At 32.6% G+C, this 25,321-nt stretch overlaps 1 protein-coding gene across 1 annotated transcript; it reads left to right on the top strand.

The window, feature by feature from the left end:
• Nucleotides 1–970: 970 nt before the first annotated feature.
• LOC139883444 (protein NRT1/ PTR FAMILY 3.1-like) lies at nucleotides 971–4,957 on the top strand. Its single transcript, XM_071867620.1, has 4 exons — nucleotides 971–1,094; nucleotides 1,553–1,770; nucleotides 3,051–3,610; nucleotides 4,048–4,957. The coding sequence occupies exons 1-4, from the start codon at nucleotides 971–973 to the stop codon at nucleotides 4,955–4,957; spliced, it is 1,812 nt and encodes a 603-aa protein (XP_071723721.1).
• The last annotated feature ends 20,364 nt before the right edge of the window (nucleotides 4,958–25,321 follow it).

A 25,321-nucleotide genomic window follows, 5' to 3' on the forward strand; every position in this document is an offset into this window, starting at 1 on the left:
AAATATTTCTAAGTAAAAAATGCAACCTTACACAGTTACATTATATAGAAAAATCTTTATTTTCTTTTTTTAATTTAATACTATCAAAAAAAATATATATAATTTTAACTTTAAATTTTATATCAAAATATATGATATTTTTTATATTTTTCATATTTAAATCTCATATCAAATCTCTACTGCCAAACTCATATTTATCTTGTGTCAAGTCCATCACCACCAAACACCCCACCATAACCACCACCCCACACCACCGCCGATCAGTATTGACCAATCTTGATTATTTTATAAAATAGTCGGTCGGATATCTTATAATTATTTATATTATTAGGGGTATTTTAACAAAACGTATAATTTCTTTATGTTTATAAAAAAGTCATCTATTCATAATTTAAAAGAATATGCATATTTAATTATTAAAATATTAAAATTTAAATGAAAAAGTAAAATTAATTATAATAAATAAATTAGTGTTGATAGCCATAAGCCAATAATCACTTAAACTCTAAATTAATTTTTTTTTTTGTTTTGTTTTTCACATTTCAATTATTTATTTAACGTATTGGCATTGAATGCAAAGGATTATTCACCATAATTTCTAACGAAAATGATCGGTATTAAATTGAACAAATATTTAATATTTTGTACATTTATATGGTGTGTATATATATATTTGGAGTTTTTCTAGCTTTTATGATTTCAAGGACAATACATGAGCTCCATAATTTAATTAATTAATTACAATAAAAACAAATTAAGATAGTAATGGAGGTGAAGACAAGAAAACATGACATAAGATGTTGCATCACATGGCATTGGTAGTCAGTTTTTGGGCCCCACGTTTTCTTATGATTTGTTTCTTGTCCCTTCTATAAGCATGATCTGTCTATATATTGTCGATCTTCCTTCTTAGATTTTGGATCACAGGCTATGAATTTGATTAATTAGAAGCTGAAAACCCAAAAGGATAATGGAGGTGGCTAAACAAAATGTTCAAGTTAAAGATGACGATCCAATGCAAGAGAAAGAGATCATCACTAAAGATGGCAAAAGAAAGAAGCTTGGTGGGATTCGAACAATGCCATTCATTCTTGGTAACTTTCATTTAATTAATTTTCAGAAGTTTATCTTTCAATAAAATTATGGATTAATTGTTGAGATTAAATTATGATGGAGAATGAATGTGCAGTATTATTATTTTATCCAGACGTACAAAACTAAAATAATTTTGATATATACTAGTAAGAATTTACATTGTTCTTCTCGAGAATGATATTAGGGAATATACACCGCCCCATAATCTTAAAACAATGTATATCTCCTTTGCTAATGACCATTAGCTTGTTTAAAATATATTAGTTCTATATTCTTATCTACAATTATTTTCCAAACAAATTAATCTACTTTAACAATCATTTTCCAAACATATTGATCTACTTTAACAGAGTGTTAAAAGAATCTTTCAATTTTTAATTATTGTTGTGTTTCATTAACTAGCATTAATTAATTTATTATGGTTAATTATGATGATGTGAAAATGGGAATTATGCAGCAAATGAGATATGTGATAGATTCGCATCAGTTGGGTTCCATGCGAACATGATAACGTACCTAACGCAAGTCCTAAACTTGCCATTGGTGAAAGCTTCAAACACTCTCACTAACTTCAGTGGAACTGCCAGCTTCACTCCTCTCATTGGCGCCCTCATTGCTGACTCTTTCGCTGGCAGATTCTGGACCATCATTGTTGGCTCCATCATCTACCAATTGGTAATTATTGGTCTATCCATCTTTCTCCAATTGTTGGAAAGTATATGCCTTTGTCTATATAATTTACCTAAAGGCATGTATTTTCGGATAGAAAAAAGTGATATTTAAACGATTAATTATTAATCAATTAATAATTAATTTATACACAATAATTATCGATATATATACACTAATTATATATGAATAGTGAAGTCTATTTTGAGATGAAAAGAATAATTTTTATGAAAATATTCCATCAAATCCACTTTAAATATTATAATGAAGTTGTGAGTTTTAAAGATATAATTAATGACATAAAATATTATGTGTATTGATCAAAACAATAAATATTTTATATAAATAGAGGAATTATATTTTTATTTATTAAAATTAATACAAACTTAAATTTGAAAAAAATAAATCAAATAAATTTTATTAAACGATACTTTAAATAGATCAAAATTTTTTTTTTTTCGATAGTTGAAATGGACGGTAAGGTGTATAAAATAGAATGAACAATTGAATGATGTTTGAATCCTAACCAAAACCCCAACGCTACATCAAATTCCATGTGAATGTCTGTTGGGGAATCTAACTAGATGTGATATTTCAAAAAAGAAAAGAAAAAACCTATAGGTGATGGGCGCCTAATATGGATAACATTAAAACCAGTATATGTGGCTACCTTTTTTTCCTTTCCCCCTTCACGAGATAACTTTTGGTTCTGAATCACAGAGAGGCAAAGCCATGCTAGTGATGGGTTTTTCTCCAATAATAAAATGTACTTTGTAAAGTATAATAAGGACAAAGCACATAGTTTATCAGTGATATAATTTATGGAATCTTACTATTTAAATCACATGGTATTGATCTCTTTACATTATATTATAGTATATATGGTACATTTGTGGAGAGTTCCCATTTCATACGATACGATGACAGCTGAAACGAGAGATTAATTTTACGGCTGTTGACTATGAGGATATCCGGGGTTCGGAAAGACCTAAAATAATATATGGTACAACAAACTGCATGTTACTTTTTCTAGTGTCCATTTGACCAAAATCAAATCGATCCTGTCAAACATTATGTTTGGATTCAGTTTGAATGATCTATTGACCTTCAATGATCGGTTCGATCAAAAACTGACCAAAATCGGACCGAGAAGATGTATGCCTTGAAATAAATTTGGTCTAGTTTGATCTTTATGGAATCTAGTCACATTGAAAAGTAAATTAAACTCTCAATTTATGATTTAGATCGATTTAATTAACTCAGCTAACTTTGTTCTTTTGTTACAGGGCTTAGTTAGCATAACAATATCAGCAATCCTCCCCTCATTCCGACCTCCACCATGTCCAACACAAGAAAACTGCATAGAAGCATCAAACTCCCAATTGTGGGTCCTCTACATCTCCCTCCTCCTCACATCTTTAGGCTCAGGAGGAATCCGGCCCTGCGTCGTGACATTTGCAGCCGATCAATTCGACATGAGCAAATCGACAGTGGCGTCTCGGAAATGGAACTTCTTCAACTGGTATTACTTTTGCATGGGGATGGCGACTCTAACTGCCCTAACTGTCGTGGTCTATATACAAGACCACGTCGGTTGGGGTTGGGGTCTAGGGATCCCAACTGTCGGCATGGCCTTGTCGGTCTTAGCGTTTATAGCCGGGTCAGGTTTGTACTTGAAATTGAAACCCGGTGGGAGTCCGTTGACTAGAGTAGCTCAAGTTTTTGTTTCGGCTGTGAAAAAAAGGAAAGAGGCCGTGCCTCAAGATTTGAATAATCTTTATCAGAATAACAAGCTTGATACTTATATTTCCGTCAATGGAAGACTCGAGCATACTGATCAGTTCAAGTAAGATTCAACTTAATTCGTACGTAACAAACCACTAATTTTTATTAAACTCCAAGAGTAACTTAATTGTCGCCTAATTCCATTAGTTTGATATTAGTTTAATTAATTAATTCATATTCTTTTCATAGTATGTGACTATGTGTATACAAGAAATTCTCCTTGTTAGAAATAATTTGTGGCCTAATTCCATTAGTTTGATCAATTATTGATATTGTTATGTCCAAAAAAAAGTTATAGCAGTCATTTGTTATTTGTCATTGATTTTTTTTTTTCTTTTAAATATCATGCATCATTAATATTGTAAAGTTTGATCAATTTTATACTTTTCCACTAGGATATTTTGCCATCATAACAAATTATTTTTAGGAGTTTTAATTGCTAATTTATCTACTAGTCCCTAATCAGTTAACCCTGTCGTGCATTTACATTATTTGCAGGTGGCTTGACAAAGCAGCAATAGCAACTCAAGATGACTTGAAAAATTCAAACCAACCAAACTTATGGGAACTAGCCACAGTCCATAGAGTGGAAGAAGTAAAATCCATCATCAGAATCCTACCAATTTGGGCTTCCGGAATTCTCCTAGTCACCTCATCTTCGCACTTACAGAGTTTCACAATTCAACAAGCACGTTCAATGAACCGTCACATAACAAAATCGTTCGAATTCCCACCCGCAAGTCTCGCCATTTTCAGCATCCTAACAATGCTATTAGGATTAGTCCTCTATGAACGAGTTTTTGTGCCTTTTATTCGTAGATTCACGAAAAATCCATCAGGAATTACTACTTTACAAAGAATGGGCGTAGGATTCGCAATCAATATCCTAGCCACCGTGGTTTCCGCATTAGTCGAGATGAAAAGAAAACATGTCGCGGCGAATCACAATTTACTAGACAATCCTAAGGCCATGATTCCTATAAGCGTCTTTTGGTTAGTTCCACAATATTTCATTCATGGAATAGCTGAAGTGTTCATCAATGTCGGCCATCTGGAATTTCTATATGATCAATCACCGGAAAGTATGAGAACAACAGCTGGAGCATTGTATCATATCGCGACATCGATTGGGAGTTATCTAGGGACATTCATGGTAACTATTGTTCATGATCATACGGGAAAAGAACATAACTGGTTGCCTGATAGGAATTTGAATCGGGGGCGATTAGACTACTATTATTGGCTTGTTAGTGGGGTTCAGGTTGTTAATCTTGTTTATTATGTGGTTTGTGCTTGGTTTTATACTTACAAGCCACTTAATGAAGTGAAGGATGAAGAAGGAGAAGATGAATTAGATAAACAAAAATTTGTTAATGTGAATAATTTAGGGGAGGTTGAGCTGCTATAGGATAAATTATGAGACGACAAGGCAACAATATAATCATTCTGCAAAGCAATATTGCTTTTTGTACAACAAAATGTTCATAATTGGCAAAGAAGCTAAAGCTCGCTGTCCTCTGTTTGTACTAGATCTTCACTTAATTAACGTATGTGAATAAATCCACCAACCAAAGACTATTACAAATGATAAATTAGGTAACAATTCAACTCTTTCCATGTGGAGTTATTTATCATTCAATATCAATATCAATATCTAGGATTTGCATTCGACCCCTCTTACATTTCTAAATTCAATTGAACTTTTGTTATGCAATATGTGATGACTTGAGACACGGCATACAATTTAAGCTTGCAATCGCTTCATATTACTAAACATAGAACTTCCATACATAGCCACACAAGAGGTTCAGCAAGAGGTTTTAACGTGTTAATGACCACAAGATCGTAAATTTCATGCCTGTTCTATGAAAGACGTAAAGTTTTTAAAATAACTAGAGCAATTAGGTTTTGATGAATAAAAAACTCTTTTATATTGAGGATTCACTGACAAGTATAACATAACAAAAGCATGGAGCTGAAGATGATGAAAATATCTCAAGATGAGCTATTCCCACATGATTAACTTGTTTAACTATTGTATCAAGGAACTCTAACATGTAAGAGATTACACATTTCGTTTTGGGAGGTATTTTATGACCCTTGAAAAGTCGGTACGCTGAAGTAACATGTTATCGATAAGTTTCCAAGTATCATGGAGGCCTGTGCTTCGCATTCGCGCCACCATCGGCAGCCCTCCATCATTTTCGATTTTGGACTCGGTAAGTGTCTTCTCCGACAACAACTGTCTTCCTCCATAAATTAGCGCCTCATCTTCAACCAGAATTCCGGTCATCCCACAAATTATTTCATGGAGCGATGGAATTGTATCATTCACATTTGCGCGCATAACTACTGTCTTCCTTTATAAATCATTCACATTTGCGCGCACATGGAGAAAGAACTGGACTCTGAAAACCGGACGAAATAGCCGCCATGTTGATTGAAATTGATTTACATACTTTAAGTACCTTCACACAGGATCAAGCAATCACATACGGATTAACAAAAAAGCTCAGTTGAATCTAATCAATACTTTTGACATCAACGACTTAAGGAAAAAAAAAAAAAACAAAAACAGAGAAGTTATAGAGAAGAAAGATTTTATTTTTTAACCCCTCTGATAAATCGTCGATTAAAATTGATGTTGAAAACTTAAATAAATTTATTTTCTTCCCTTTTCTTGATTTTTCCTTCATTTGCTTGTTACTCTGACTTCAACGTGAACTTTAAATTATAAATTTATTTGTGAATATGTTTGTAAATGCAAAACAAATTTATAATAGAATGTCACTTTATGAGGTAGGGGGCTACACATAACAATATTTCTATTTGATCTTATAGTGCGCCAATTGATTAGGGTTTTAAACCAAATTGACTTACAATTTTGTCCTTTTTACAGGAGTATAACTTCAAAATTCTAATTTAAAAAATAAATAGATAAAAATTAATTCTTTTTTGAAATTATGGATACTTAAATCAAGATTTCAATATACTACGTATTATTTTATGATCTGAAGACATTATAAAAATAAAATCCTTTTTCCTTGAATGAAATGAGTTTATCATTAACAAAAAATGTGTCGTCAGTCGGATAGAAAATGTAACACCCGCAATCCTAATTAGAAAATATCGATAAACTTTTAATATTTAGACATAAATAAAATTATGCATACATCTTCATCATCACGTTATAGTAAATCGATGATTTAGTTTTGTTATTGAATTAGCAAATTGTAGTTTAGAATTAATAATATAGGTTAGTTTGATTAATGGTAAGAAAATGACTATTACTAAACAAAATTAGTGTATTCATTTTCATGTTCCTGGAGATCTTTCGAAGAATGAGCAGCTACACCTTATACAATAGTCACCTCATTGTATTAGGTAGTTTCTCTTCACTTCCGTAGAACATTGTTACTTTATTATTGTTATTGGGTTTTTTGGACGACGCTCTCCCTTATCACGTCCGGTTCTCTTAGAGTTTCATCCGGTGGATTGGGGATAGCTGACTTAAACCGGCTCGGCCACCTTTATTTTATTTAAAAAATTTAACCTGTTATAAAAAAATAAAAAAAATAGTGTATTAAGAAAAATACATTACATAAATGATTAGGAAGTAATTAATAATTAATCTATATGTAAGAAGTTCTAATTAAATTGTTTGGACGGAAGCAAGTTGAATTTGGTCTTTGTGTACGGATATGTATTGACCGAACAATGACATTGTCTTAATAAAACACAAGTTAGCCAATGGCAGGAGGCTAGATTGATTAATTATGTTAAGATTGGGATTAAATTAAGAAAAATTAGCCAAAGAAACCGACCACTGTGATAGAGATAAATTTGGTCAACAGTTTGACTTAGGAAGAGATAAACCAGAGCGTAAAATATAATGAAATCCATATAAATTAACAGAAAACCATTACTCACTACTACAATTAAGAAAAGCTAAGATACAGAAAAAGGGTTTAGAGAAAGCTTGTGTAAAGAACTAAACTTGTCAAAATAAGGTAAATTTATACTTCTTGATCTCAAATCAACTGATTATTATGTTGAAAGCTGGATGTCTGCGTATCAATTTAGTTAAAACTGTTTTTGATTTTGAAGTTTTAAGAACTGGCACCTAAATATATTAGCCCTACTATAAATCAAATTCATAAGGGTTGATCATGTAACTTTTTTCCTAAGGGTTGATCTTTAACTAGGTTAATATCATAGATTATCATTAGCTCCATGAGTTTGATAGATATATGATTTAATCAGGAGAAAAATATTGTTGTTTGAATTGAATATATATACAAAAGATCAATTTAAGGGCTTACTTTAATTGATCTCTATGGTGAACCTTACAAATATGAACAAAAAAAAATGATTCGACATGAATTCCAAAGTATAAAGTCTATGTATTTTGTTGTTGTTGTTGAACAGTATATAGAGAAATTAGGAGTTAAGTCGATTAGATTAAGAAGTACATATATTACGTAAGGTGCATATGAAAGTTGATTAATTTCCACGTATATCATAAGTATTTAGGAAATTGTAGTATTTTATGTGTATATTCTTAAATAATTTTGGTATCAACTATAGGAGACGATATTATAGGATTCGTGACGGGAATTTAGGTGCTATGAGAGTACGAGTTATATAAGGTGAGTGTATTATATTTTTTATCATGAAAATATTTTTTTGCTGATTTTAAATGCGACATATGTATGTATGATTTCTGAAAATCGGAGGGACCTTGATAAAATAGAGAAATCTTTTAGAAAAATAAAAAAGCCCAAATACATATAAAGAATTGACGGATACCAGATAGTGTCAGGATTTCAGACCACCTAGTGACAGGTTATACGTATATGGCACGCTCATTCATGCTGGTTAGACCTCTAGATGAATGATTCTCGTTTTGGTAACAACGTGACAGAAATGTCGCGTATTTTTACGCAACCACCTTGAAGTCAGCTTGCTATTAATGTTGGGTAATTATCCCGGCTAGGATAACCCATAAGTGACAACTTTAAAATGCTTTAAAACTGTTTTAGAAACAGTTTTCATGACTTGGGTTATGTTTACGATGTATCTAAAGTATACTCAGAAGTTTCTAATGATGCTTATCAATCTAATGTGTTTTAGATGCTATTGTGTTAAGATAACTTGATAGAACATATAGTTCATTCACTTAGGTTTATTTTTATGTTTTTAAAAAAATGTTTATGTTTTCCCTCCAGGTTAGTAAGTAGAAGAAATGACGCTCGACAGACAGACATAGTTTTCTTCAAGGTGTTTTAGGTTGGGTTATGCGGCAGTAGATCTCACGTTTAGTCTTTTGTCGTATATATTTTGAATAATTAAATTACTCTAGTTTGTCTAGCAAGAACTATGATATGATGGAAGGTTAAAATATTTACGACATATATATAATAGTTTGTCTTGTGAGATAACGTTTGGAGAAAAAAATAGTTAAACACGACCTAATAAAATGTCAAAAAATGACAAATAGCAACCTGTTGATCACTAGTAGAACTAGAGGACGCTACACAAAATGCCCACTATATTTAACTACCTAGTGAACATAGAATGGGATCTGACAAAGATATTCAACCTGAAAATTTGGAATACTTTTGGTTTAATCTAGTCTTAAAAATTAATAAAATTTTTATGACATCTCTCTAATTGTATACAACAAAACGTTTTAAATCTTTCTTTTTTTAGCGATTCAAAAGAGAATTACAATAAATTAGGGTCCCCTCGAAAGCATAGAGGCATACAATTTAAGCTTAAATTCGCTTCATTTGTGATGGCACTAGTAGTGTGCCGGGCAGATTCAATCAACTTATAGAGGCATAAAATTTAAGCTTGCGTTTGCTTCATTTGTCATATTCAGTCAACATAGAACTTCTAGCCATATCCCCACAAAAGAGCTCCAATAAGAGATTTTATTACGGTAATCTTACAAATATTCAAGAAAAGTGAAATCGTTGAGTCAACAATTCTTCTGTATTGAGAATTCGTGACATGTCACATGCTTAACATAATTAACCAAAGCACCGGGAAATGTAGATGATGAAAATATCTCAAGATGAACTATTGCCATATGGTTAAATTGTTTATCTACCGTATCAAGGAACTGTGACTTGCAAGATATTACACATTATTTCCCTTTGGGAGTCATTGTCTGACCCTTGATAAGCCGGTATGCTACAGTAATAATGTTATCAATTACTTTTCAAGTCTCAGGGTAGCATGTGCTACACATTCGTGCCACCAACTGCAGCCCTATATCATATTTGATTTTGGACAGAACAAGTGTCTTCTCCGGCTACAACTATCTGCCTCTATAAATTAGCCCCTGATCTCCCACCAGAATTCCAGTCATCCCACAAATTCTTTTATGGAGCGATTGTATTGTTTCATTTACATTTGCAAACACAACTACTGTCTTCCCTTTAGAAAACTTAAAGAGAAGGAACTGGACTGTGAACGTCCCGCTTAATTATACGACTTCCACAGCCACCGGCCTACTACTTTATCTAGTTTTCAAAGTCCAGTTCCTTTTTTTGATTCAGAGGAGCCAAAGTTGGGGCCATCTTTTCTCATTCTTGCAGGCGACACCCAATTGGGATCATGATCATCGTTGTTGCTATCAAACTTCTGCTTCCATGAGGACATACGCTAAAGGAAGAATTAACGGTGGGGACGTCAAGGTGGCATTCAATGATTATGACCATATAGTGCTTAAAAAGTATGGCAGCAATTTGTTAAAACTAGAGAAATCATAAAATGTAAACGATATGAACATGCAATTGTAAACAGGGACGTAAACAATATGAGACGTAAACAATAAGAAACCATTCTATTTCATTTTCATTGGTTTACATATAGTTAGAAAGTTCACAACATGATTTATAAACGCTTTGTGGTATTAGGGAATGCCAAAAAATGTATGAATGTTTCTAATGGGCTATATTTTGTAAGGTAGCAAATCTTTTGTCACCCTCAAATCCCAAAATTTATTACACTCTTAATTAGTTTCTAGTGAGCTATTTTTTTTATCTGAAGAATCATACTTTTTGTAAGTGACAACTTTACCTGAAATTTGTGTGTACGGTGTGTTTCATCATGTCAACACTAACAAATGTATATCACAACGTACACTTACAATTTTGAGATGCTAGTTATTAAATGACATTATTATATCCTATAAGAAGGAGAAATATGCATGGTAAACTAACATGATGTGGTCATTCAAGAAACTAACATGATCTTAAAAATATCATGTATTTATTTTAATTAATTTGTAAGTCCACTCTAATGACTTTTGGGTTAGAGTTATCCAGTCTAATCTATGGTTTTTGGACGATAGATGGAGTAATTGTTTTGGTAGGGTTTTTTTTTTTTTTTTTTTTTTTTTACAAACTAAGATCAAATGACCATAAGAGTAATTGTTTTGGTAGTCATTTTTTACACTTTCCTTAAGAATGTTTCATTATTCATTCAAATGAATCAAAGAGACAATGGGCACAATTAGAAGAACCATCAAGTCAAAAATAAAATGAATCAAAGAGACAATGGGCCCAATTAGAAGAACCATCAAGTCAAAAATAAATTAGTATCGACAAGTTCTTGCCGAATCAAACCCATGACCATTAATTACCTTCTATTCATGAATATCTTTTCTATTCTCTGCCTAATTCAGAATTACCTTTAGTAACTTCAAAATCAAAATATTCCGGCATTTATAGATCTAAATGTATATATTCTACTTTTGAGTTTATAAATCAAACTTAAAGGATGACGATCAATTGTAATTCAATATTAATAATCGTTCCATGGATGCTCTTAACCAATGAAGAAAAGGACGATTACGTCTTGCAATGCAACACGAGATAAATAACATCTATTTAGAAACTTCATTAAATCACTTTTAATTGCATTAATTTTCCATTGTACACATGCTTATTTCATGCACATAGATATTTCAAAACAAGGAAGTTCTACACATGGCTAGTGTATAAATCATAAACATGAATTCTATTGATGACCAAAAATGTTACTAGTAATATTTATTTTCTATACACCAATTTGAACATATAATCAACATAAGAATACATTTACAATCAGGGATGGGTCCACCCTTAGCTAAGGAGGGCTTCAACACCCCCGCCTTTTGGTGCACACCCTCAAAGTACCTAAAAATTGCAATAAATATCGCCACATGGTTAACTTGTTTAATTATCATATAAAAAAAACTGTGACATGTAATATATTACACATTTCGCTTATGGAGGTATTGTATGACCCTTGAAAAGTCGGTACGCTACAGTAACCATGTTATCGATTAGTTTCCAAGTATCGGGGAAGCATATGTGATGCACAGTCCTGCCAACATCTGCAGCCCTCCATCAATTTTGATTTTGGACTCGGTAAGTGTCTTCTCCGGCTGCAACTGTCTTCCCCTATAAATAAGCGCCTCATCTCCAACCAGAATTCCGATCATCCCGCGATATATTTCATGGAGCGATTGAATTGTATATATCATTTGCATTTGCGCGCATAACTACTGTCTTCGCTTCAGAACTCATACGGAGAAAGAATTGGACTCTGAAAACCTGACAGAATAGCCGCCATGTTGATTGAATTTGATTTGCATACATTAAGTTCCTTCACAAAAGATCAAGTCATTACATACTGATTAACAAAAAAGCTCAGTTGAACCTAATCAATATTATTGACATCAATGACTGAGAAATAAAAAATAAAAATGAGCGAAGTTATAGAGAAGAAAGATTTTAGTTTCTAACTTCTCTAGTAAATTGTCGATTCGATTTTTGATATTAAAACTTAAATAAAATGTTTTCTTTCGTTTTCTTGATTTTTTCCTTTATTTGCTTGCTATTCCCTCTTCAACATGAACTTTAAATAATTATTTGGAAAGATAATTTTTTTACAACTCATATGTTTGTTAATGCAAAACGAATTTATAAGAATGTCGTATAACTTTATGAGTTAGGGGGCTGCGCACATAACAATATTTCTATATGATTGTATATAGTGCGCCAATTGATTAGGGTTTTAAACCTAATTGACGTACACTTTTGTTAGCAGTATAACTTCAAAACTCTAATTAGAAAAAAATAAATACAATTAATAATATTTTGAAATTATGGATATTTCATGCGATGAACGACTAATGCTTCAAGGTCAACCTCTATGGAATGAGTGTGCAATACATCTTCTTTTGAATCAAAACATTTCAGCAAGGTAGCGACCAAGATCTCCGGTTCAATTTGCTAGGGAGTTCCCATTTATCATTGTCTTTGATGAACTTTTTGAAAAAGGCCAGAAGCAGTTCCGACATCTTCTGAGGTCGATTCTTCTTAATTGAATCTCCCATCTCCGGATCTCAAGATCAGGTGAAATTCTTCAAAAAGCAAGAATCTCTATTGAGGAAAAAAGGAGAAAAGAGAAGGTCAAACATCTATTTGAATAGAAAAATTTCATTGGATATAATTTTCAGAGTTTCTAATGAAAGATTTCAATATGTTATTTTGTGATCAAAGGACATTATAGAAATAAAATCCTTTTTCCTTAAATGAAATGAGGTTATCAGTAACAAAAAAATATTTAATCGGTTGCATAGAAAATGCCCACTATATTTATCCACTACTGGACAATTCAGAATCAGCGACACAAACATGCGTCGCTGACTTAAGGATTTGTGTCGCTAAATCAATCCGCGACACATATTTAAGTGTCGCAGATGTGTCGCTAAATCTTCTGTTGTTAGAAAGTCAACGGCACAAATATGTGTTGCAGTTATCCGCGACACATTTGCCACACATTTTTTTCTGTGTCGCAGATGTGTCACTGAATGTACCTTGTGTCGCACATGTGTCGCAGAGTTTGCGACACAAGCCAGTGTCACGGATCTGTGTCGTTGTTTTAACATTTTCGAGTAGTGATAGGGTGTTCAACATAACAAAACATAAATTGAAGGTGTTCATTTAAGTTATTTAGTAACTATTTATATACATTTTATTAAAAAAATTGGATTATTTTATAAAAAAATAGGAACTGAAGTTTAGGAAATACCCTCATTACTATGTTATTCCGCCCATGAAAATATAGATCGGGGGTGACAATGATTTTTCAACCTAAAAATTTGGAATACTTTTGGTTTAATCTAGTCTTAAAAATTAATAATTTTTTTATACAAGATTTAGGATTTTATTTCATTAATAAAAAATAAAACAACATGTGGTCGAAATTCGACAATTATACATGAAGTTCCAGGAAGGGACCCTAATTGTAGTCGAATAAAGGATGAAGAACATATAAAATTTCTTGACTAAAACCCTGTGCTCCTCATACGAGAACAACAGACCATGGCTTCACCAACATCAAAAAATTTGTCGCCAAATTATAATTTACCAAATAGTTGATATTGTCACAGACAACAAACCTTAAACAACTAAGCGTTCGCACATAGGTAATTAAATTCAATATTTAAGAGAAATTCGAAATAATGAAAAAACTTATATCAATGTTGATACTATCACAAACGATATAGATCTAAATCAACACGATTTTCATCAGATATTAGCTATAAACCATTACGAAACAAATAACTCTTATAAGCCGATGGACGTGGCTGTGGAGGGCGTATAAGCCGATGCACGTTTAGAGGTGCCAAAGCTGGGCCCATTTTTTCTCATTCTAGCAGGGGACGTCCGATTGGGATCATGATCATCGTCGTTGGTGTCAAACTTCCGCTTCGAGGATGACAGACGCTGGAGGGAGGAAGAATTAACCGTAGGGGATGATAATAGTGACATCGAATGGTTATGACCTTATAGTGCTGGGAAAGTATGTTTGTTGTTGGTTAAAACCAGAAAAATGATATGAGATGTAAATGATATGAACTTGCAACTATAAACATGGATGTAAACATTATGAGATTTAAACGATGTAATCATTCTCTATTTGAAAGTTCACAACATGATTCCTAAACGTTTTGTGGTATAAGGGAATGTCAAATGATTTACTAATGTTTAAGCCTAGATTAAACCAACAAAATTCCAAATTGTAAGGTGAGAAATCTTGTCATCCTCAAATCCCAAAATATATTCAACTTTTTGCTTTGCGTAGGCAAAATTCTTGTATCGAACTAATCATATATATATATATATATTAAGGATGTACATAGATAGCAAAGGATTAAAGCTTTCACTGAGCAACAGTTGTTTGAGCATGTTCATCCTAATATCACTTAATTAAGACTCAGATTACTATTAAATACCTCTTCATTAATTCACTGCCCTTGATCTGTCCATGTCAACTCTTTCTATTCATTAGATTGTCCGAGTCAGCCCTATCGGTTTAGATTCCAACTTTAATCTTTTCTAATCCAATTTTGCCTGCAAAGTTTATTCTCCCATCTTTGCAATTTGCCAGCCTGCTCATCTTGGCCGCTTGTCTCTTTCGGACGACTTTTCAGAACGATTCTCTGACACTCCCACACCATGCCGCCTGAAAACGTCGCCCATGTGTGCCTTTCCATCATTTATGTCTACTCCTTTTCTTTCCGATTTGATTTTCTCTCTTGAATCTTCTCTCTTTCGTTCTTTCTTTGATTTCACACTCTCACGGACAGGTTTAGCTGGATTTTGTCTTCCTGCGTACGTCTTCCACGTCTCCTTTATATTTATCTTATTTTAATTTTCATTATTGCTGTCAATTTCATATGAATTTCTCTATTTTGTGTGCAGGAATTAAATTGCTTCTTCAAAATTCTTGTCACAGACAATTTTGTAATTACTCTTCCTTCATATTTCTCTTTCGTTGTATTTTGTTCATCATAATCGGCTGTATGTTGATAACTATATATTATGTATAATTATCTATCTTTATATCTAATAATTTGTATGGTATTAAGTAAATTAGTTGTATTTTATTTTATTTTAATTTAATTATTTCATGTCATTGTAGGAATCGTGTTTAAATTGGTCAATATATGCTGATTTGGAGCTAAAACAAAACTCAGGGACTGAATTGAACGCATGTGAAACTTGAAGGATCAGTGTTGCAATCTAAGTGAAAATATTGCTCCTACGTGAATGGGTCTTTTCTCAATTGGATTTTGTGTTGACTTTGAATTCAATGATTAATTCAGAAGAGATGAAGAAAAGCGGACCGGAAAACAAACCCATGAATTTGGGATTCCTAATTATTTTGGGCTTTGGTGTTTAATGCTGGTGATTAATTAAGAAGCCAACTATAAAACAAAAGGAGGAGACTGGCGTGAAGAGCCGACCACCTTACACGATGAATTAAGTTTTTTGCGAGAGAAAGCACGACGCGGTGAATTCGAGAGGACGGAGTTTCGTGGTTTCTTATCTTCGTAGTTTTGTCATTATAATTTGTTATTTTTTTTTTGTTTTTTCTACATGATCATGAGTAGGTACTTTTTTTTTTAGGACAAGGATGAACTTATAATTTAGCCAATGTTTTGACGATATTAGCTCGTACTTTGTTTTATGGATTAATTTAATTTTTTATGTTGTGTTCTCAATGTTTTCTTAGATTTGATCATCTTAGGAATTGATTAATTATCCTTAAAAATAAAACGAAAGTGTGAGCTTTGGATTAGAACCTGAATATATCGCATGTTTAATGTATTCACAAAGATGATGAGTTAATTGTTGTTAGCATAGACATATAGCTAATAGACATGCGAACTTAGTTCGATATAGAACCCATTGCAATTCTTTTACTTTCTAATACCGTAGAGATACAGGGTTAGAGTAAAACGATTAGGATTAATTGACAAAGAGATATGCTTTTAGCTATTAATGAGTATTGGGTAATTGCAATGATTTCATATAAAACGAGTACGACATTATTGTTAATATTTGTGATGATTATAGTATAATATTATGCCCTACAAATTTTCTCGCATTTGAATTTTCTTGTTATTTATTTTTATTTATGTTCTTGGTTTATTCATCACAACCTCCATCGTTAGTTTGAACAAATTCATAGAAGGATAATACTATTAGTCAGTGACGACTTAAACACAACTCCTGGTGGGATCGATACTCTACTTATTCTTTATTACTTGTGGCGACACGTGCACTTGCGTGCGTGCAAAATAGCCCGACATATGTTTACCTTCAAACTGGTCGGGGATTGTCTTTCAATTTCATACTTTGGAAAAAGTAATTTTCAAATACAAGTTGTGTTCATTTTACTACAATTGTTTGAGGATTGTCTTTCAATTCCTTATTCGAAGTGAAATTAGATTATTTTTATTTTTTTAATCGTTGGATTCAGAGATATCTTTGTCTTTGGATTGTTTATCTTAATCATATCTAAGTTTTAATCCTTACATTAGTATCATTATAGACAATTTTTCTTATTTTTTTCCATTGTTTTTTCTACCGTGTGGCAATTTAATTTCAGTTCAGTTATCTCTATTCTCCATCATTTGTTTTCCATTATTATTAACAATATATTTTCATATTTAGTCACACTTCTGATGCTATGTTACTTTATCACTTTGTACACTTCAATATGTTTGTTTTTTGAGTAAGATCAAAGTGGTTTAATTGTATTGTCTATAAGTTTTTTTTATAACTTTGGCAAATATCAAGCCACCCAACTATTCAATTGTCTTATAGTGGTTTCGTTGTGTTTGCATAAAATTATCTTCATGTAGACAAATTTTATTCAGCTATTCAATTATTTTATAGAAAATTGTTTGTAAATTAATTTAATGTGAAAATATTTTTCATTTACACCACCTGCTTTTTTTTCCTCGAATCAAATGTGGCTGTCTTTTCGTTTATAAAATGGTCCTATCTTTCTTATTTCAATCCAACCATCTTGCAGGTGGATAGTCAATGTTGGAAATGGGGATGGGGATATTGTTGTGGTACGCTTTAAACAGGATGAAGTAGATAATTAGATTTAAAATATCAGGTAAGTTTATACAAGGTCCTTAATAAGGTTTATCGATCCTAACTTTACAGTGATCCAATAAACCTGAGAGGACTGTCTTTCAAACTCTGTTTTCTCTTGAAAAACTCTATGTTGCCTTATCCAGAGTCAGTAATCCATCTGATCTGAAAATTATGTCATGAAATGATAGCTTTTCTATATAATGTGGGTTTCCAGATATATATTTGACGGTTTATAGTGTACTGCCCGTAAACATATATCAATATCTAACAATATTTTCTCTTATAGCTAATATTTAATTCATTTTACATGAAAGATTTATTAATAACAAAACCTCAATATTATTCATAGTTATTTTTGATCATGTATATTTTAGAGCTTTTATGATTAAGATACCAATACTTGCCTCAGGTAAATTCTTATGCCTGCTCACATGTTGTTTAATTATGTTAGTATTTTATAATGTCATCACTGTTAAACTTAATGACCATGCATTATAAATACAGATCTCTCATCGCTTAATTGAGAAGACAAGGAATTAAAACAAGACTCTTATCCGTGCGTTGAAATTCAGCAACAGTCTCCATAAACTGTTGTGACTGAATACGAATGTGGATAATGAGGTACCGTACATCTTTGCTTTGTCATTTTGTTGAATTCTTTAGCTAAGTACCTATTTCATGTGGCTCAAGTAATTTGCCTCTTTACTTTTCTCCAAACTAACCACTTTCGATTCATTGTGCAGATTACATTGGCAAGAGAAATGGAATTTTTCAGTTATGATAAGAATTAAAAAGTTCACCAGAGGAATAAAACAGTCAGAATGAATGGAAATGTTCATATTATTTTGTAAAAAATGTTTCTCCAAAATTGTTAGAATGCATAGTTGAGAATAATGCTATTGTATTTCATTTACCAATTTCCAAATATTAGCTCTCATGACGAATAAACTACTCAAGATTTTCTATTTTGCAAAATTGGTTAACAGACTTCAAATATCCATTCTTGCTAAAATATAATTACACACTAGTAGAAAATATCGATACGTCCACGGTCTGATAAGCGTGGCCTAATGCCAAAAAGTCGTGGCGAAAAGAATAGGTCTTGGTTTTTTGACTTTACGCCACGGCTATGAACCATGAAATTTGCTTCCATGGCGGAAAGTATACGCCACGGTTTTTTGACCTTTTCTACCACGATTCTAGGAAACCGTGGCGTAAAATGATCCATCAAGTTAACTCCCTTACCACTTATATATCACGGTTGTTTTGGCCGTGGCCTTAGATTGTTACGGTTTTTTAGCCGTGGCACAAGATTACGTCACGATTTTGCAGAAATATTTACCATGATTTTAAAATCGCGGCAGTTTTATATACTTCCAGCCACAGCATCGTGGTCCCGATTCCGAAGCCACCTTTGTTTCACATTTTTCAATAGATCGATTCTATCAAAAATAAATTCATACCTATTGAATCCAAAACACAATTTAATAGGAATAAAAAAAACATGAATAAAATTAAAATAATTTACATATCATTAATTAATTTCTTAATGTAAATCTAGTAAATCTTATCATGTACAAAAGGTTAATCCATGCATTCTCAGCTCACAAATTAAGATCAATTGCCAACCCTCGTTCCTACAAAAGACAAACAATTAGATATGTGATTTCCAAGTAGAAGTTAGCTAGTTAAGCTTATCACAAAATTGAAATCCACTATCATGCCTTATGCAAATTATGTAAAACAATTAATTTAACAGGCCTGTTGTAACTGTAACGACTCAATTTTCTTTCGATTAAATCTCGATTCCTACGCTAGATATATGTTACTTTTACGTCAAGTCAAAATTTTATAATATTGATTGATTTCGATTTGAGATGATTTAAGTAAGAAGCAAATATTATAAAATGTTTCTACATTAAAAATTTATACAAGAAAGTTTACTTCATAGTCCAAATTACAATAGTTATTACATGCAAATTCTATGCATAAGTATATACAAAATACCTACAAGAATACTACCTTAGTTTGATTAAGTGTACTACCTACAAATCTACAATACTACCTACACCTAATATCTCCAAACTGGCAGCCATAAGTCTTCAAGGCAGCCTGCAAAAACCAAAGCAATCAAGCATTCACTTTTTGACAATTTTCTACACAAAACAACATAAGTCAAGAAAGTAATTTTTCACACATGCCTAAGACTACAATAATGGACATGCATTACATAAAACAACAAACATCTCACTCAAGTTAAAACAAGTTACCCTCCTGCACAATTCATCCTGTCTGCAGTTGGATCACAAGAGCTTTACAAATTCAACTCTCAACAGGAAACCCTCAAATCAACTCTAAAATGTCAACAAGCCTACTGTTATTTTTCTAAGCCTACCAGTTCTATATCACGTTATAAACAACACTCACACTCATCACACAGCAAAGCAACAACCAGAATCATCATCAAATAACATAATCGATCATCAACAACATCACAGAATCAATTCTGCCAAGAAACAGAACAACCCAAATTATATTTTTCCAGAAAACTTAAAACTTACCTCAGACACGTTCGTTGACGTCCACTGATCACCAATGTCGCTGTCGTTGAGCCAACAACCGACGGGAAGGAACTGAGTAGTCACCGAGTTCGGACGGAGACATAACCGGGTCAGCCAATTCCAGCCAAGTCGAGCATTAATTCGACGCCCCAAACCTTGTTCCAGAGCCAACCAACAACAAAAACAACGATTTTAGGCCGTAAACAGTAAGAATCTGAAACTCCCAATTTCAATTCAAGTTAAATTAAATCGTTTTTATAGTCGAATTTTATGTAGAAATGATTAAAAGGAGGAGTAGAATAACATATATTAGAATCGGAGGAAAACCCAAATTACACGAAGCACCCTAATTCTTAAAAATTGAAATTAAAAACTTACCGGTCGACGATAGGAGAAATTGATGGTAGAATCTTACTCCCCGCGACGAGAACTACATGGAACGGCCAAGAAACTGGCCGGAGACGACGGCGAGAGCGACGATCGACAGAGTAGAGTCGACGGGCGGAGAAGAAAAGAAGAGAGAAGAAGAAGAAGAGAAAATGAATGGACCGAACCGGTCCAATCCGTTATAAAATCTGTCTCAACTGTTAAATGACTATACTATTCTCAGTCTTTTAAATTATTTACAATATTACCAACGTGTTTTATTTCAGTCAAATAAAAGTCAATGGTTTAAATTGTCTTTTCATAGTATTAAAATCGGTTCTTTCGGTTCTTTTGGTTTAACTCGATTTGATTCGGTTTGGTTCTACCTCATCAGTTCGGTTTGATTTTAAATCACCGTGTCTACGTTAAAAGTCAAGTATACCCTTCTGTTTTTAACGGATTTACAAAATTACCAACGTATCAGATTTAAACTAAAGATTATTCTGAGAATTTTATATAAACCGAGCCTATTTTATTTTACGAACCAAATAAGATACTGGTCAAAAAAAATTATAAAATTTTTTACAGTAAGCCAAAATATTATTTTCTACATAATATAAAAAAATTCATAACTTTTTGAATTCATATTTAATTTATTTTAATTTCTGAATTGATTAAGATTTTAAGAAATGATTTAAATATAACTAAGTGTTTCCAAAATTATTTAAAGTCATATTTCAACTTGGAAAATTATTTAAAAAATATTAGAATATTATTTTCAATCATTTAGAATGTTATTTAGAATGTTATGTAATTTTTATAATAATTATTCTATTATATAAGTGTATAATTAAATAATTAAACTAAATAAATGACCTTAAAACAATTATTAAAATAGAATAAATTGGAAGAATAATTAGTTAGAACTATTACGACGAGAGTAATGAGTAGGATTAAATTCGAATAATTTTCCATGTTAGTACTTACGAAATTAATAATCAATATTTCGATAGGTCGATAAATCGCACGATAAAGTTAAACGGACAAAACGATTCGAGGAGCAAAATACTATGAGTGTTACTTTCTTTTTCATTATGACCATATGTTGATGCTTTATGAAATATATATATTACTATGCCGTGATTTTCTATTATATCGATGTTTATGGTTTATTTAAATATACGGCGTAGCTATGTATTATACTTTTGAAAACTGGAGAGAACTTTCAAAGACCCTAAAAGCAAAGTTTTCTTTGCTTCCTAATGATTTAAAAGCAAGTTTTTGCTTAACAATGAATAATGAATTTAAAAGCAAATTTTTGCTTCATTATACATACTATATAAAATACGAACCCAATGAAAAACTATTTTATTGATGATGGGATTCGGTCGACTTTGTGGCGACCCAATCCGTAACGGGTACTAGATCTTTGTGACCCCTTGCTTTGGTTTGATCAGATGGTATGACTCCCTAGTATATCAAGCTGGAGAATTATTTACGCCCTTTGCTTACGGGCTGACGGTAAATTAGGATGCTGCAGTAGGTCGCTCCTGTTGTTAGTTATACCGACGTTTTCACTGATGGGGTTCGACGATTTTTTTTTAGAGATGTTTATGACACAAAATATTTTTCTGATAAATGTTTCACTTAAACGTTTTCAGTAAAACCTCATTAAGCATTATAGCTTACTCTTTCCGAAAAATTTACGTTTTTTTTCTCTTCAGGTTGAGTCGGTAATTTCCGAAAGATAAGCTAGCGGCATCCGGCGTTGTAGGGTAGCAAATAAGGTGGGCTCTGCGGCATTAGGACTCGATCTCTCTATTTTACAAGTATTGAGTTATTTTTAAATAATTATGTATTTTATTTTCCGCAAAGACTTAATTTGTATAATTATATTTGTGATCGACTTGACATTATGTTTTAAATAATGGACAATTGGAGTTAAGTTAAGTTAACGAACGTATAGTAGGCACCGTTTTCCGATCGGTCTAGACGGTTGGGAGCGGGGCCCATAGTAACGCCCGTAATCCGATAGATATACGAATCGTAGAATATGTAAAGTGATTAGATACGCCTCGAAAATTAAATTAACTCGTCTAAATATTTAATTAATTCCATTTTCATTGACCAAAGAAAATATCGACAGACATTTCAATTCACCATCTTTAAATATTTCATCTCAACCATATATTTCTATAGAAAATTTTGTCAACATTCACCTGTCACATTTACAAACACAGTTTTCAACTATTGCAATTCACCATCATCTTTATGATCACTCTTGTGTACTATTAGATTATCTCTCTCTCACGCATAACAAATTCAACTCTTCACGGAAAACACTCAAATCAAAATCGCAATTGTAAAAAGCCTACTTGAGACAATAGCTAAACCAGCAACTAAAGTTCTTAAATGAAATTCAACAACTCTAAGAAACTAAGACTCAATATAAGTAAAATACAGATAGAGATCGTGAGAACTATAAACTAAGAGAAACTCATTCTCTGCTCTCCCAAAACAAGCCTTGTCTGACAAACACAATCCAGTCCAGGAAACAACATTACAATGAGTAAACCAAAATAATTAAACTAAGCAAAAAGTACTCTGCTCACCGTCAACGACATCCACTACAAACCAAAAACCACACTCTGCCATCTCAGTCTTTGTTCCAACGAGTCCTAACCTAACAGAATCAACCCCGACGAGCTCTACCACCGTGGCTCCAATTTCGAGGAGCTGTAATCGATGCTGACGAGAACCAGAGAAGGAAGGCGAGTCCAACAGTAACCAAATCGGTCTAAAACTGAACGGAATCGACGAGAAGAAGAGAAAGGAGAAACTGAGTACCCGTTGTCGAACCGCCGTCTCTGCCGCCGTGAACCAGTGACGCCAACCGAGTCGTTGGAGTTCTATTTCGACGGCATCTGACGAGAGACGAGGAGGAGGAGAAGAAAGAACCACAATCGACATCGATACGAGCCGAAGCCGCCGTCAACTCCACCGACCGAAACTTCAACTCGTCGGTAAGCCACCTTAAACTCCTCCGATTTACCTGTAAATCACATAGAAACGATTGTAAGGAAGCCTAGAACAACATATTAACACATGAGAGCCAAATGAATATTTTTAAGAAACGGAAAACCGAATCTTTAAGGCCTAGATCCGGCCAAACGACTGCAAATTAGGACAAACCGACCACACCATCGTGTTTATCTCTTCGAAACGAGTCGACCATGTGAATTTCGCCAAAGTCCGGCGATGACCGCCGGCAGCCGCCACCGTGAACGGTGGTCGGACCGCCGTGAAAGTCGCCGGAATCTGAAAAAATATCTGGCCAGGTACCAACAGTTAGAGAGAGAGATGAACGAGGAGAGAGAGAGGAGAGACGGAGGAGAAAATGAAATTTCTGGTTCGGATCGGCTATATATAATAATTTTTGATTAAATGACTATTTTACCCTACAGAGTTTTAAATAATTACCAAAATACCTTCTGTCTTTCTATTAGTCAAAGGACAGTCATGTCATTTAAATCACCCGAACCTATTTTAAACCAATCAGAATTTAATATATCTTCCGAACCTAATAATTATAGTTTTACTTGCTCCGAACCTACCAAATATTTACAGTAAGTTAAATATATTATTTTAAACATAATATCAAAATTTCACAATTTTTGAAGAATGGATTTAATTTATTTTGATTTCTGAGTTAATTAAGGCTATAAGAAATAATTTATATATAATTAAGTATTTTTAAAATTATTTAAAGTAATATTTCAGTTTGGAAAATTATGTAAAAATGACAGAATATTATTTTCAATTATTTGGAATATTATATAAATTTTTATAATATCTTCCTATTATATAAATATTTAGTTAAATAATTAAACTAAAAAAATGATTTTAAGATAAATACAAAAATAGAATAAATTGGCTTAAAATTAGAGATGAGTGTGACGTGTAGGATTTTATTCTAGTAAATCTTCCGTTAAGCGTTAGTACATGTGAAATTAATAATCGATATTCGATAGGTAGCTAAGTTGCACGTTAATCGGACGGAATAATTCGAGGAGCAATATAAGGTGAGTGTTACTTTCTTTTTCATTATGAAAATATGTTGATGCTTTATGAAATATAAATGTATTACTATGCCGTGAGTTCTGATTATATCGATGTTTATGATTTATTTAAATATACGGCGTAGTTATGTATTATACCTTGAAAAACTGGAGAGAACCTTTAAAGACCCTAAAAGTAAAGTTCTCTTTGCTTCCTAATAACAAATTTAAAAGGAAGATTGTGCCTTATATACATATTATAAATACGAACCCAATTAAAATTTTTTATTTACAGAGGATTCGGTCGACTTTGTGGCGACCCAATCCATATAGAGTACTTGGTCCTTGTGACCCCATGTTGACGGTCTGATCAGAGGGTACGACCTTCCCAAGTTTATCTAGCTGGAATTTTGATTAATTGCGCCCATGTTGACGGGCTGCCCATAGATTAGGATATTACAGTAGGTCGCACCTATTGTCAATCATCCCTATATTTTCACTGATGTGGTTCGACTATTTCTAAAGATGTTTTATGACGAATTCTGATGATAAAATGATTTAAGATGTTTATAAATGCAAACGTTTATCCTTAAAGATATTTCAAAGAAATGTTTTCAATAAAACCTCACTAAGCATTATAGCATACCCTTTCCGAAAAATCTATGTTCTTTCTCTTCAGGCTGAGTTGGTGATTTCGGAAAGAGGAGTTAGCGGTATTCATCTGTGTATGAAATCGAATAAGGTGGGCTCCGCGGCATTAGGACTCTTTCTCACTATTTTATGAGCATCGTGCTAATTTAAATGATATGTATTATATTTCCGCAAA

Source organism: Rutidosis leptorrhynchoides, unplaced genomic scaffold (assembly GCF_046630445.1).
Source record: "Rutidosis leptorrhynchoides isolate AG116_Rl617_1_P2 unplaced genomic scaffold, CSIRO_AGI_Rlap_v1 contig4, whole genome shotgun sequence".
Taxonomy (NCBI): domain Eukaryota; kingdom Viridiplantae; phylum Streptophyta; class Magnoliopsida; order Asterales; family Asteraceae; genus Rutidosis; species Rutidosis leptorrhynchoides.